Genomic DNA, 15,311 nt, shown 5'->3' with positions numbered 1-15,311 from the left:
TAAAATCGCAGCCAATATTGATGTTTGTGCAACCATCTCCGAAATTGAGCTATTTTACCACTTCCAATTGTCTTTCCTGTATGTTTTCTGGCTGATGCAAAATTTAATGTGCACTTGTAAATAGTAAATAAAACATTGCATCTAATTAATGGATGAATTACATTGTCAATCAGCCAAATGAGCCACAAGTATTTTGATAGCAGATGGCTACTTTAGGCTTGTCAGATGGCTCAAATCTCGTTTTTGACAGCATATTCATTTGAAAACCATAATGTCATAAAAGAACATATTTTTGTCATAAATCAAAGTAAATGGAGTCTCTGGAAATATCCCTTTTTTATGTCTTATATATCTTAGTGTAATTAGATTGGTCCTTATACTGAGGAAGCAGATAAATGCTGAGGTTGTCTTTCGGCTTCAGGCTTACATATTAACTTACATTACGGTTCATGTTATGAAGCAGACAGAATATGAAAAGAGGGAATACTCACAGCAAATACAAATAGGAGATTAATAGATGATGATGCAAAGCTAAGGATGAATAACATGGCACTTATTACAAACTTTTGCATTCAATTCCGACATTAGGAAAATGTACATCTTTATTTAGCTTTCTCTCTATGGCAGCGATCTCCAGGCTCCAGGGAGAAAAGGTTGGAGCCCACTGGTGTACAGTGAGTCCATAGTCCGCCTTCACATTAAAATCACTTTAGTGAACTTCCTCTCGAATACAGATACATAATTAAGGTTTGTTTATGTCTCCTCCCTGGCTCATCTCAGGCCTGTCTTCCAATAACGCTGCCTCCCAAAGACCAATCACACTAAACCACATTATAGCACAATCTAAAGAGCTCAGTTTAGAAAAGCAACCAAAGTAGATTAGAAATTATCTGTCTCTAAAGAGATTAGGAGGAGGCACAATATCCTAGCAATGTAGATAAGTCGAGGAAGGCCTGTGGAGCAAATAAAGTCACATATAATAAGAAGGCTAAGTCCGGTGGTAAAAAGGAATGAAGAGATTCGAACAACTACTCTTTATAAGAAATGAACTGCTGAACTTCACTGATACGCTCTGTTGAATTTTGGGCAACTTTGACAAAGAAAGTTAGAAGAAATGGTTCTGTGTAGTTATGCAAGATAAGTAACAGCTTTTATATATTTTAATTGTTTTATCCTTTTCTCTTAAGTGGGTCAAGAACGCAAAGTATTCATTCAAATAGGGGTCATAAAATGGCTCAAAGTAAAAGGTACTTGATGATTGTACTAAGTACAAAGCACTGTTTTAGCATTTGCTGAAAAGCACTTAGGTATTCAAAGAAACAAGTACAAATCATTTTCAATAAGCACCATGAATAATAACATGACGATTGTGCCTGAATTCACCAGCTGTACAGCAACACAATGGGGACTTTCTCCTGTCAGTCCAAGGCTTTTAAAAGAGATCATTTACTTTGGAGCTTTCATAGAAATGTAGTGGGTTGGAAAGTATCAAAAGTACAGATTCTTTTCTTATTTTTCTTAAGTACTGAACTTAAATAAAATGTATTAAACATTTAACATGTATTACAATGCATCTCACAATGTCCATACTAACATGATTAAGACCTTATGTGTGTGTGCCAGGCTGCATTTTGGGATCTATTAAAATTGTGATTTGGTAAATAGAGTGTCATAAAGGACATAATGATTATACATACACCAATTACCTTAAATAAATTATTGCTCTCTTTGCTGCAATCACCTGCAGTAGAGCACTATAATCACCCAGGTAAGTGGTTAGCACATGGCTGTCTATGTGCTGTCATCTCACAGTGTGTATTTGCACTACAAATACTATTAGCATTTAGCAAACCTCATACAAGAGTGAATGAGAAATTGGCTTATGTTCTTGTGCAAACAAGAATCTTAGCTTTATATTTGAGCTTGAAATACTCCTCGGCACCGCGGCCGAGACATAAATGAATACCACTTTTATACAACTATATATATATGTACTCAAATATAGGGTTTATTGCGCAAGTATTCCTTCCTATTAAGTAAGCACTGACTATACAAATTGAGTGATCTGAGGGTGAACAAGGCATGTCTAGCTCCTCCGTACTGAAGGGTTATTAAATGAAAAACTCCTGAATGACCAACCGTTATGGTGACTTGTGTGGACTATGTAACAACCAACAATCCTCAGAAAGAGCAGAATTGACCAGTGCATTCAGTGTGTATCTGTCATGGATTTCACACACATTACTTTCCCCTCTAACCATTAATATTTTGTTTTGAATATTTAATAGCCATGGTCCTGATTGTCATCACTTGAGATCCATGGAACTGCTAAAGATGATCTCTCTAGTATCTTATCTAAAAAAAAGTGAAAACTTACATTTGAGTTCCAGTCGTATGAAGTCTGTGTTGCCGAGGTTTTCCAGAAACACCCCGTAAGGCGCGCTGGTCTTGAAATAGAAGGAGATGTCGGCGCTGGTCTCTCCCTGGAAAGTGGCGAAGTGCAGGTACGAGGACGGAGTGGTGAACGATGCTGCGTTCCAGTAATCGGCTGCGGAAAAAAAACAAAAAAACAAAGACAAATGGACTCCGTTATTACAAAGAAAACATCCAAACAGTACAATCAATGATGAGAGAGATTACATTTGGCTGAATATTGTTATAAATGACTATGCAGGCTTTATGATTTGATATGAAAGGGGCACTATCTCATCTGGATAAAATATGGCCATCTCCAGTCTCATATAAATGGCTCGATAAAAAAGAAATGAACCACATCACTCATGCGTCAAACTTATATAAAGGTCTATAGCGTCTGGAGTAGAGGCATTCAACATTACTGCAAAACTTCTACTTCTACTTTCCAACCCAACTACTATACCTTTAGCTGCCCCAAGCCAAGCCACAAGAACATTCATAACCATGTTGCAGCAATAAGTTACTCTCCACACCTCTCTAATACTAAGTTGAAATCTTCAAATCCATCTATTTCACTTTATAAGGGGACAAGGGCGGAAAATGTAGTGTTTTTTTTCCCCGCGAACAACTTTTCTAATGACTTTTGAATGAAGCGCGACTGGCGTTTTCCTAATGAAGACAAAGTGAGTGCATGCTAAACAGCTGCAGATGAATTATCAGACTGTGGCTCCTGCGCTGTCTCCTCCATCCCCTCGCTGCGTCTCCGCCATCACTCAAGAATGATCGAGAGCCAGGAGAGAAAGCGCGCGGGACGAGGAAAGAAAAGGCCAAATCGTTGAACCGAATATTGAAAGCGTGCCGTAGAGGGAGAAGTGTAAAGTCTCACGGAGGGCAGTTAGCACCGGAGGAGGCGGAGGAGCTGGGGGCAAGTGCAGGGCAATGTGTAAGATGTGGAAGATGTGGAAGATGTGGAGGTGGTAAGTGGTTCTGAAATCGATATGATCTCCCTTAAAGGTCAAAGCAACAAATATCTCATTTGGAATTCAGGAACACACGTGTAAGTGTGTCTAATTATAGAATAAAAGGCCAATCGAAACCATTTCTAAACTCAACACAAAGCTTTATAAAACAGAGCAGAAACAGTAAATTAAAGCACATCCCGGAGAAGCAGGTTTCTATTAAGAACTTTGTAACTATGGTTGTATGAATTGTGGATGACTGCCAGAGGACGGTGCTTCAAAATCAATGTGAATCTTCATAATTATATTACACGTGCATGTGTTGATATCGACATTTAAATCTGAAGACTTTCCCCCCCAATACTAGCTTTAATGAACTCGCTTTAACTGAGTAGCAGAGTCTATACATTTCTTGAGGAGGAGCTGGGGGCAAGTACAGGGCAATGTGGAGATGTAAGTGATGTCAATATAGAAATCCTCCAAAGGTCAGAGCAATAAACACGGATCTTTTCCACAGGAGAACTTCAAAATATACATCATACGCAAGACTGTTTTAATAATTGAGCCAAGCATAAATTAAGCAGCGCTCGGTCAATATAGATTGCTTCAAAAAGCATGAAAAGGCTTAAAAACAGTCTATAGAAGAGCATTTCAAAGTGGCTTTCATGTACAGTATGTCCACACGTCCACGGTCTTTGTAGCCTGTAATGTGAGGTATGCGGTGTCCAAGTATGTGGCGTGACCAAAGGAAGGGGCAGTGCATGTGTGTTGGTTTGCTGGTTGGAGGAGATAAGAGCTCCCTAATGATAGCTCCCAGCTCCTGCCTCACAGTCACTGTCACCGGGGGCAAGAGCAGATACAGGCCAAGAACACACACACACGCGTGACCGACACCGGCTGAAGGTTACTTTGAGAATACTGTTTGAACTTCATTTCTTTATTGGAGGTCGGCTACAGAGGAGTGGAAAAGACAGGTTCATTAGAAGTGAAATGTGCACGGTCCGATAATGCTGTTGAGCACAGTGTAAAGTGACATATTGTTAAGCCTCGGGGAGCAAGAAACAAAGACCGCTGAGGTGGAGCAATAATAAATTAAGAACTCCATGCAAATCTTATGTTCTTCTTTACCTGTATATGAACAAACATGACGCTTTACATTGCAATGGAGCACATAAAGCATTGCAGAAATAATTGGAGAAGTTCATATCTACATCTATGTCTCTCAATATCTATTTGACACAACGTTTTTTAGTGATGAGTGATACAAGCCATTTATGGTGAAACAACTGACTTTAATGAAAAAGAAAGTACAATGAAAAAGAAAGTACCAAAATGACCCTAATCTAAAGTTTACATTCCACAGTTTTTAATACTGTGAATTAGCATCAATGACAGCTCGGAGTCTTTAGTGGTAGTTTTGGTTGAGGTTCTTTATTTTTTATGGTAAAGCGGCCCATTCTTCTTGGCAAAAAGCCTCCTGTTCCTATAAATTCCTGGGCTTGCATGAACTGCACGTTTGAGCTCACTCCACAGTGGTTCAATGATATTGAACAGTAATATCATTGATATTGATATGGTAGGTAAAGTGCACAGTAGTAGTGCACTTTTTGTGTTGTCAACAAGGCCAATGAAGGCCTATGATAAAAAGTGCACCATACCTACTGTGAAATATGGAGAATATGGCTTCACACAATCACTAACTATGAGTGAAAAAACAGTTTGTGTTATCTTCCATAATCTTTGAAAAATAGTCAAAAATCAAACATTTTTGTTTTGAGCACAACTGTATATCTGACAATAATTAACACCTTAAATTGAACTCTGGTAGTAATAATGTTTTTTGGATCAATCCTACAAGGATTTGCCGTTCGATCCTTCATCTAGACCAGTGGTTCTCAACTGGTATGGTGTAATGACACACGATCACCCCAGGATAATGCTGTATTTCTCCACATATAATTGATTTGCTGAATTAGCTTTAAATCAGCATAAAACCCTGAAACACTCATACAAATGACCCAACAACAAGACATATTGACAGATTCATATGGTGCTTCAATACTTTTTCCTGTTCATAAATATTGAAATATATTCTATGAAAGCCTTGCAACCCATCAGAAATGTTTCTGTGACCCGCTATTGGCATTCATGATCAAATCCGACATCCTGACCAGCTCTCTGGAATTAGATCTCATTCGTTAAAAAGAGCTGAATGAATAAATCCCAAAGACTCAGCTCATACTTACATTCATGGCAAATTATGAACTTTTCTTGGATATTCTTTAAAAAAATCTAAGCTTGACAAGTAGATATAGTGTAAAATTTCAGACAATAGATGCTCCAAAGATCCGTTGCCAGGTCTCCGCGGTGCAATTAAAGATGTCAACAGTTGGTGGTGGCACTACAAGCAGCAGCAGCCCTCTCCTATGACTTAAGAAATTAGGGAAGGTTTTTGGAGATATCTGCTCTAAATTGCTGGACCACAGAGTGATAAGAGGGGCAGGGGAAAAGGGTCTAGTGGACAGCTCCAAAAATTAAGGCTTGAGCGTGAGCCCAGAGAGTTGGGCGAGGAGACAGGCGTTTCAGATCGTAAACCCCGGGCCACGGCGCTTGCCAGATCCGCAGATGTAACCGGTTTGGCTTGGTTTGGCTCCACATTTATCACCCCCATATTGAAATGTTTATCAAGCAAATGTTTCCCCCCAAAAAACTCAACGTCCCAGTAAACCCAGTGATGCCTTGATGTACCGAGGCGATTCAAATTAGTTTTATCCCTCAAAATTAATCATCCAAGTTCGGCCAGATAAATTTTATGTGACGCCACCTGCTCCTCGGCATAACATGGCGGCCGGTCTTCTTAGCCAGTTTGTTTATGGACGACAATAAAGTTCAGTTTGTAATAAAGCAAATGTTGATCTGGTCTACTTGTTAATGCCTGGTTCTTGTTCCAATCGGCTTTGAGTGTTTAGCATGTTTCGTGTATCGGTTCAAAGATAAAAAAAGGACACAGACAAGAAGCTAAATTGGAAGATGAAATTCTTTTACACACACCATGAGGAGAAATACTTTGTTTGCCTCCATTATGTTGTGTATTTGCAAAACCACATTTGATGCACTGTACTTTACTTGTGATAAGAATTGATAATAAATCTAACTGAACTGAACTGAAATAACATAAAAACAAAGCACTTGAAGGCTGCAGTTTGTTCTCAGCTAGTTATACTATTATGTCCCTAAAACCTAATTGCCATTCGTGACAAACTGTGCCGAAACAAACTGTGTTTTTTTCTCACAATGCCACATGATTACAGAAACATCTACAGAAACAAAGAAGTCACTGACCCTGGCGCAGTCGAAGGCCCACTGCTGTCTGAATGAAAGACGCACAATCAGTTAACAGCATTTAATGACGAAAAAACCCGATTAACATTATTCACAACAAACATTTGTAAGTGCGAGAAAAACAAAATACAGCAAAACAAGTTGGTGAATAGACTGACTTCATTTCTTTTGTGGTTGTAAATAATTCGCATTTAGGAGAGCGTTCTTGTTATTGGTTCAGTCTGTACTGTCAAATAAAACCTTGATCTTTAACCTTGACTTTGTGGCGCAGTCGGTAGAGGGGTCGTCTCATAATCGGAAGGTCAGGGGTTCAAATCCCAGCTCCTGAAGATGCACACTGTCCTTGGGCAAAACACTTCTCCCACTTTGCCTCCAGTGTCTGTGTACATTGGTGTATGAATGAGAGAGCAAGTGGGTGACTGGTTCCTGCTGTAAAGCTCTTTGGGCCTGATGTAGGTAGAAAAATGCTATATAAGTTGAGATCATTTCCCATTTCTAATGTAAGTGGCAAAAGTGAGTGAATATTTGTAATTTTTTCTTGGTTTCTTTGTCGATTCAGTTCACAAGCCACCCTTAAAGCACAACTAATTAATGCCCCCAGAGGCCATAAGTGCGACTGCAAGTGTCGTAGCAAATTGCGTTTGTTTTTGGCTGTAAATACTGTTTAAGTGGTGCTAGCCCGCAGTTAGCGTTGCCATTTAGCCTGTTAGCTTCTTCTTCGTGATTCCATTAGTGTTTATTGCCAGAGCCACCTTATTCAACTAGCAGGGGCTGGAGCCCAGGGGCCTACCATAGTCAAGGGCCTATCAGAATTAAGAAAAAAAAAGGTGATTCGTTGATTTTCATGTCCATCACTTGACTAACCATATGCGATGATTGCGCTGCGCTCCTATGTGTGTACCTGGAGTAGGCCCGCCCTACCTGGCCCAGAGGGATACATGTAGTAATAGCAGGGTTAGGGTTTTTGAGGGATTTAGGTTTTTTTTCTTTTTTACTCTGAGGGGGGACGGGCTACAATTCTATTTAAGCCCCGGGGCCTATGGCTACGTTAAGGTGGACCCCACAATCATCCCCTTAACACTTGTATTACCTCCAGAGGGTCTACGAAAAGGATTTGCTAAAGGGGCTGGATGCAAGTTGGCCATTTAATACTCACTACTGCCACCTCAGGCCATATGTGTAACTGCACCTTCTATATTAAGCTCGTGCATGACGGCAATTCGGACCCGAAGTGACATCTTTTTAAGTGACAGTGCAGGATTTTAGAGGCAGTTGTGGTGAACACGTCTGGGCTCATTATATACATTAGGACATGTAGGGGGAGGAAAATACATAATTTTAACATTTATAAACTCCCTATAGTCCCTTTAAGGTAAACAAGTTACTTAGTTCTTCTTTAAATTTAAATAACTGCAGCTAAACTAATACTGTACACGAGAATGACATAGATTTCAGGTCATGTTTGCTGAAGTCTACAGTACAGGCTTTTATATATAAGAGCCCATTTTATGATCTAAATAAATGCAGCCTCTGTGATTTTGATTCAGTTGAAGCCCTGATGCATCAACAAACCAACATTAATGAAGAACCTGCTGACTACAGTATTAAAGCTTTGCTACAATGGACAAATCTCAGCTTCTCTCCCTCTCCATAATCAGCACATTACGGGGCTGCCCTTCCCTTTCACATGGACAAAACGAACTAGCTGATCTGAGGTGTGAACAGATGTTGACCCATGCGCAGCCCCGGGGGATTTGTATGAAAACTGTGCAGGAAGTCGCCACAGAGACAGGGGCTAAAGGTCAGGTTAGGGTCCTGGATCAACGAGATGATTCATGTGCACCCGCTCGAGCAGATGGGTCAAGTGCCAGCTCGGGCAGATGGCAAGGATGACTGACTGTCTGCGGTCATTACCAGGACAAACAAGCACTCTCCACTCAAATACACGGGGCACATTAGCATGGCCATTAGCATTCATGGTCATGGCCAGGAGACGGCGCTTGGCCACACTTCCGTCTTTACTAACATTACTTTAATTATTGTTCTGTTTCTCTCAGTCTTAAGCCATTTTCCCCCAGTGATACATGGATGTTTATGTCCTGACTTAGCTGAAGCCGGTTACATTACAATTGTAGTACTTCCACTGACTACACCATAAATCACCATGTATGTGATGAAATATCAATAATTTCTTATTACACAAGCAGAGAGAGCAGAAAAGTACATTGTGACATGTTGGAAATTCTACTTTATGAATTTGGTGACTCATTTATATTTATATTTGTAATAAAGTCTTCTAGCAACACAATATAATGTGAGTAAAAGAAAAAAACACACACTAGATTACAAGTTCATTGAAGATTCTTGAGTCATCTTCTGTTCTCTGTAGTAGAAGTGCAGAACGTTTCGCCCCTCATCCAAACGGCTTCGTCAGCAACACTGAAGTTTAAGCTCAGCCCGCAGACTATATATAGACCACTGGGAGGAGTTCAGCTACTCTCACCTGTGAGTAAACAACTTTGTAGTTCTAGGTCTTTGTAGTTCTAAGTCCTAACAACCCTAATCTCAGCTGATCTTATTGATCTGACCTGGGCTGAGTTTCAGCCTCATTAGCATGACAGAGCTCTCCAGGCCTGGGGCGCAGTACAGAAGATGACTCAAGAACGATCATTGAAGATGGACAACTCCTGTCCGACTGAGAGCCTACACAGACACTAGATGTTTTCAGTTCAAAAACATTTTAACAGGTCTGACGGCTAAAACAATCTAGTTTCTTTTGTGACTTTAGTGATTCCTTCAGGGCAGAGCAGTTTAATTACAGTCACATGTCATAATAAATGACAGTTCTTATGCTATCAGTTAATATAATATCTTCATCAAAAATTCCTCCAAGACCTGCCGACAAATTGACATATGCCTAATGTGGCTTTCCTCATCTGAATTTTCACAGCAAACATAGTATTTAAAACTAATTAATGATGTGTTATTTCACAGTCACAAAGTCTCCGTTGGTTTGCTTTCCAATTAAGTCAGCGATCACATATTCACAAAAAGTTGCCAAAGATCAGAAAATATGTTCATTAAAGAAAGATGAGGAGTAATTAGGAGAAATATTTCCATTTTTAGAAATGTCAGATACAAAAGTTTCTGTACTTTGACTTTATAAACTTTGTTACTGAACTGGCAAGATTTCATATGACTTTAACTAACACAGTTTTCATATATTGATCAAGACTTGCAGGTCATTTGTGTAAATATTGTATAAACGCTGATGCAGTGTAACTAGTACTTCTGACGTGTGTGTTCAGGTTATGGTCTGTTGCTGAAGATAAAAACATAAATAGAGATAGATAAATTCTGATTATCACATTCTCCATTTAACTTTAGAGTCAGACAGAGAAGATACTGACTTGATTTAGATTAAAGTCTAAAGTACAGTGGATGAATGAGTGGATTTGTTTCTGCTCATGTTTATCTGAGAACTTGGCCATTGTCTCCAGGCACTAACCCCAATTTGAAATTTAGGAGAATAGAATGACTTAAAATATACTAAAAAAAACTCTCTTCAATATTAATTGAATACCGATGCAATTATGTGATTCAAATAAAAAGGTGCAATCAATTCATTTTTACAAAGGGAAATGTAATAACTCTGAATAATAAGATCTGACCCATGTTCTCTTTCAGTCATGATGCCACGCAATACTTTCATAAGGCACATTCTTAACAATACTATAATATCTGCTGCTCCAGCTTCAATTTACTGCCTTCTATTATAATTCCAATCTATTATAATGTCCAAAGCCTTTCAACATCTATAAATGGGACTAATTCTTCTCTGTCTGCCTGCCACTGTACAGACTACCATTAAACCAGCTTCATTAAAGCCGAGGCACGCACACCGAGACTTAGCCACAAGAGAGACAAGAAAACCTGTTCAAATTCACCACTGCTTACACAAGTAGCTAAAACTTTCTCGTGACTGCCCAGACATTATTCATTGCCTTATGAAAACCCATTATGTGGCAGCCAATCATCATTGCTCTTACTAAGACAGTGCTCCATTCGCGGCGTGAGGAGCATCAATCATTGACGGGGTACCTATCCACGTGTGAAATTTTTAATATATGCCTAATATGCCTTAATGGGCCGATGTATAATATATTCGCTCGCTTCCATTGTCTTCGTAGGCGCAACATAGCTCAATGTCATCTTCAGTTGGGAGTCGGCTTGTTCATTCGGCCACAAAATATCAGAAACTTACAAATGAATTTACTTGTGTAGCTTTGTATAATCTTTTAACAGCATCTTTTACTTTTGTTTTTTGCTACTTTAGATTTGTTTATAGCTGCTCTCTAATTGTGGAGGATTTGGATGAAGTGTCAAGACTGAGAGGGAAGTCTCCGTGCTAGACCTACTGCAAACTCCACCGGGTAAGTGTAATTGAACTTGAGAAGACTCACAGAAACAGAGTGGCGTTAGGAACGTTTTATTGGACATGAATCATTATGGGGCTCAGACCTCGGCGGATGATTGAATAAACGAAATGAAATACATGGCGATGATGAATGATTGACAGAATCTTCCCCCAGAGTTTGGACAGTTTGACGGTGGTAGAGGATGAGACCCGGGGCGGCCAGTTGACAACGACGAGTGGAGCCGAGGAGAGGCCAGGCGGAGGAGGGTCGCAGCACGGCTGGGAAACGGGCGATGGACGAGGAAGCTTAAGAAGGGGATCCAGGGCGATGAATGGCTGGAGCAGAGATGAGCAGCAGCGGTGATTGGCTGTCGCGGAGGTGCGGCTTGAGATGGGGCTGTGATTGGATGATTGGTGAAGAGCTGCCAGTGATGAGGTAATAAATGAATGCTGCGGGTAGGTCTTCCAGGTGGAATTTGTGCCGAAGCTTCATTTGTCATGGACGATCTGAGCCACACTATACTCACAAAAGTAATAATCATACTGTACTTTTAATGAGGCGTATCATGCAATATTGACTCTCTCTCATCAAAAAACATACTTGGAGTTGTGTTGTTAGCCCCTCGCGCATGTTTTTGAACTCTTTTAATCCTCTGTGGTGACCATTCATATACAATGCTCTTCCTGTTTACCTCAAGCTCCTCCAACGGCTCTTTTCTTACCTCACGTTCTCTGGCAACTCTTATCCCTCCATCCAGGCCAGTACAGCATTGTCCAACCAACAAAGCGTAACATAATGATCGAGATGTGTTTGAAACGACCAACAGCAAAAACACATATTACTCTTTAATGACACTGTTAATCAAACATGAATTTAAATAACTACTTAACTTCTCCTTGATGATAATTACTTCCAACATTCAGAATTAAATCTTGATTTGACACAATTACAGACTGCTTGACCCGCCCACTGCTGGTCAATAGCTATCAAGGCTATAATGACTTCCTGTTTGTCTCCATCACCTACAATGGAGAATGAAGAGAGACGCCTCAGCTTCATCTGTAGTAAATGTTCCTGCCATCGTGCTGCATGACCAGATGTGATGTCGCGGGTCATTAAATCATGGTTTGTTTGTATGTTGGCAGCTCCGTGATGGAGGGACATTAGAGGAAGTAGCACCAGATTGTTGATGGGGGGGACCGTAATGAGCGCGACACCAGTTTGAAAAGTCGAGGCAGGTGTTTTGTCATGTTTTGAACCCCCAACAGAACAAGGTCACTTCCTCTTTTGCCAAATGGACAACAGACGGTGAAAGATGAACTAAAGTTTAATTAGTTTGAAGGCAAGAGTGATTCCAACTAAACACAATGGAGTATAAGTACAGAGGTTGTACTGGCAAAAAGAAGCCTGGTGTCCCCTAAAAGAAGCATATGAATCGTAGAAGTACATTTCCTTGAGTGCAGCTTTCCCTTCTGACTTCATGCAACTCTTTTAATGCCACTCTCCATTTAATCTGAAAACAGGAAAAAAAAAGCAGTTGCACAGCAGAATGGCTGCTACGTTACTCCCCTGTATGACAAATGAGCAGTCAGCAGATAATACATGAAACATTATTATTGTAATAATGCTGCTGCTCGGCTGAAGATTAAATCCATGTTTGCTTTTCCTCTCTACAGGATTTTATTTCCCATAAAACCTCCCCGGTGGTTGCTTAGACAAAGATAGCAAGTTCTCACTGCTATATTAATCCATTTGGTATTCACTGATAAAAAAGGATTGTGAGAGAATACTCGACATGTCACACCAAAGATGTTTTCCTAGATTCCAATTAGACTGGCAGACCCAACTGTTAAGTTTGTGCTTTTATTAAATTAAATTAAAGTAGAAATGTAATTGTTGAAGATGTGTAAAAAATATGTCCAAAAAAATGGTGATATCACCCAGCTCAAGAATATTTCCTGGCAATGGCACTTGGATATCTGTGTCTAGATTTAAAACAATCTAAAAAACTTGCAATATTTATATTTCCCTGCAGGCAAAACACCTCATTAGGTTATATGCTATACTATACTGGGAAAATAGAAAATCTGCCCTCAACGACGCAAACTTGCCTACCCCTGCTGTTAAAGCAACCATTACACACAGTAGTGATCCCACAGAAAGAAACCTCGACTTCCACCAGAGCAAACCCCTAGTTAAGCTGCATATCATTAGCATGGTGTTGGTGTTATCCGGATGACATTTATGTGTTTGCGCGAACGGCACCGTTGGGTCTGAAAATGAGAAACGCTTTGATTTGCAGATGCATGACTTGCGGCAATTAATCCTATGCGACCTGACAGGAAGACAACGCGGCAGGTTGCAGGCGGTACCGCAGCGCCGCAGACAGCATTATGAATGAGACAGAAACAGGGGTGAGACTGCGTGCGTCTTCCTGATGACCTGAAACCCCGTGGAGAGCAATGTGCCAGCACTGATTAGAAGAGTGGACAGATAGACAAACACCAGTGGATTTAACTGGCCCTCAGCGCGCCACAGTGTGTGTGTCTGCAGATATCAGGGTGTTTACTTTGGAAGAGAGCAAAACAACTGGGACTGAATGGACAGGAATAAAAGGCGGAGATGAGGGAATCGGTGAATATGGCTGCTATCTCAAGACCGGAAAACACACATCCTTATGGGTAAATAATTCTCAAAAACACCCACAAATACACACTGCTATTTCTATGAGAGAGATTGAGTTTATAAAAGGTTGGGTTAGAGGGGTGAGGCTTAGATTCACTGTTTTTGAATACAAACAATGCATTATAGTTGAGTCCCATCACTATTTGTAGAGGGATTTCCTCATATCAATCTTTTTAAGCTTTAATAACCTTTGAACAGTCCCTCTTCAAAAACATAGTCACTTCACTCATGTTTTACTTAATTTATGCAGCTTTCATCTGGTTGTGTCCTCTTCTACTACTGAAACACATACTTCCTGGGTTTGGTAAAGTTTTGTTTCTAGTCACAGAAGCTTCTTCTTTGCTCTTTAGGTCACAAAAGACACTTTTACCCAAACTGGAGCGTTCTATAAAAGTGGGGAAAAGTGTCTTTTCTGCCCTAAAGAGCTAAGAAGAAGCTTCTGTGACTAGAAGCGAAACATCCTCCACTTGAAGAAGAAGATCTTTATTTATATAGCGGCTTTCTCGGACATAGTCACATAGCGCCTTACATGACACAATTGTACATTCACTCCATACTCGGTGGTGCAACGTTTGTAGCTTCACTTTCCCCTGGGGGAGACAGTCAGAAGCGCTGTCGTGATGGCACACATCTGCGCCAACGGTCCCTCTGACCACCACCATACATTCACTCACACACATCATTCATCCTGGCCAATTGTACATGTTTTTAGTGGTAGGGAAAACCGGAGTACCCGGAGGAAAGCTACGCAGACACGGGGAGAACATGCAAAACAGAAAGGGCCTGCCCAGGTGGGAATTGAACCCTGGACCTTCTAACTGCAAAGCGAGAGCACTAACCGCTGCACCACCATGCCGCCCACTAGAAGCAAAACGATGACTCAGCCTTTTTTATGATGGACACTCCCAGGAATGAGAGCCTTCTCAAACATATCTTCCTGGGTTATAATTAGTCATAGATAATATCCAAAAGTGTATTTTTATATCCCAAAAACCATCACTGAACCCTTTCTGCACTCAAAATGCAGTTATCTCAGTCCCATGGATTTGTTAACATGCCATTGGTTAAAAAAGCGAGGCTCGTATACCGTTTTTTTGGCCTGTTCGGTTCACCGTACTGCCAGCGGAGGGCGCTCAAACACTACTTTAAGACACAAAGCTACATAGCTCTGGGTGATAATGTCTATATAAAAATCATGTCAAGAATAAAAAGCCACTATTATATATGCTATGTCCACTTTAATAGAAATACCTCACCATTTCTACTGACAGAAGAGACATTTAACATAATTTCATGTAGACAGGCTCAGTAATATCCCTAGACCAAATAATCATCTACATTTTGAAAGCATAAGTTCAGATTCTGCCTACATTTATTTTGGAATGCATTGTAAATGTGTTTGCTTCAGTATGTTTGTGCTGAAATGTCTGGGACCCCATGACATCGACAGACATAATGTAAAACAAGCGGAGATGGGAAGTCTACAAATGCA

At 40.3% G+C, this 15,311-nt stretch overlaps 1 protein-coding gene across 1 annotated transcript in view; it reads right to left on the bottom strand.

Moving 5' to 3' along the window:
- Positions 1–15,311, bottom strand: part of cntnap2a (contactin associated protein 2a) — a 328,106-nt gene that overhangs the window by 50,067 nt on the left and 262,728 nt on the right. Inside the window, exon 18 of the mRNA XM_079575788.1 lies at positions 2,378–2,548. Coding sequence (XP_079431914.1) covers positions 2,378–2,548 — 171 coding nt within the window. The remainder of the gene's footprint in view (positions 1–2,377; positions 2,549–15,311) is intronic.

Source organism: Gobius niger (assembly GCF_951799975.1).
Source record: "Gobius niger genome assembly, chromosome: 18".
Lineage (NCBI taxonomy): Eukaryota > Metazoa > Chordata > Actinopteri > Gobiiformes > Gobiidae > Gobius > Gobius niger.
Note: the sequence above shows the minus strand (reverse complement) of the source record. Positions and strands in the feature narration are given on the sequence as shown.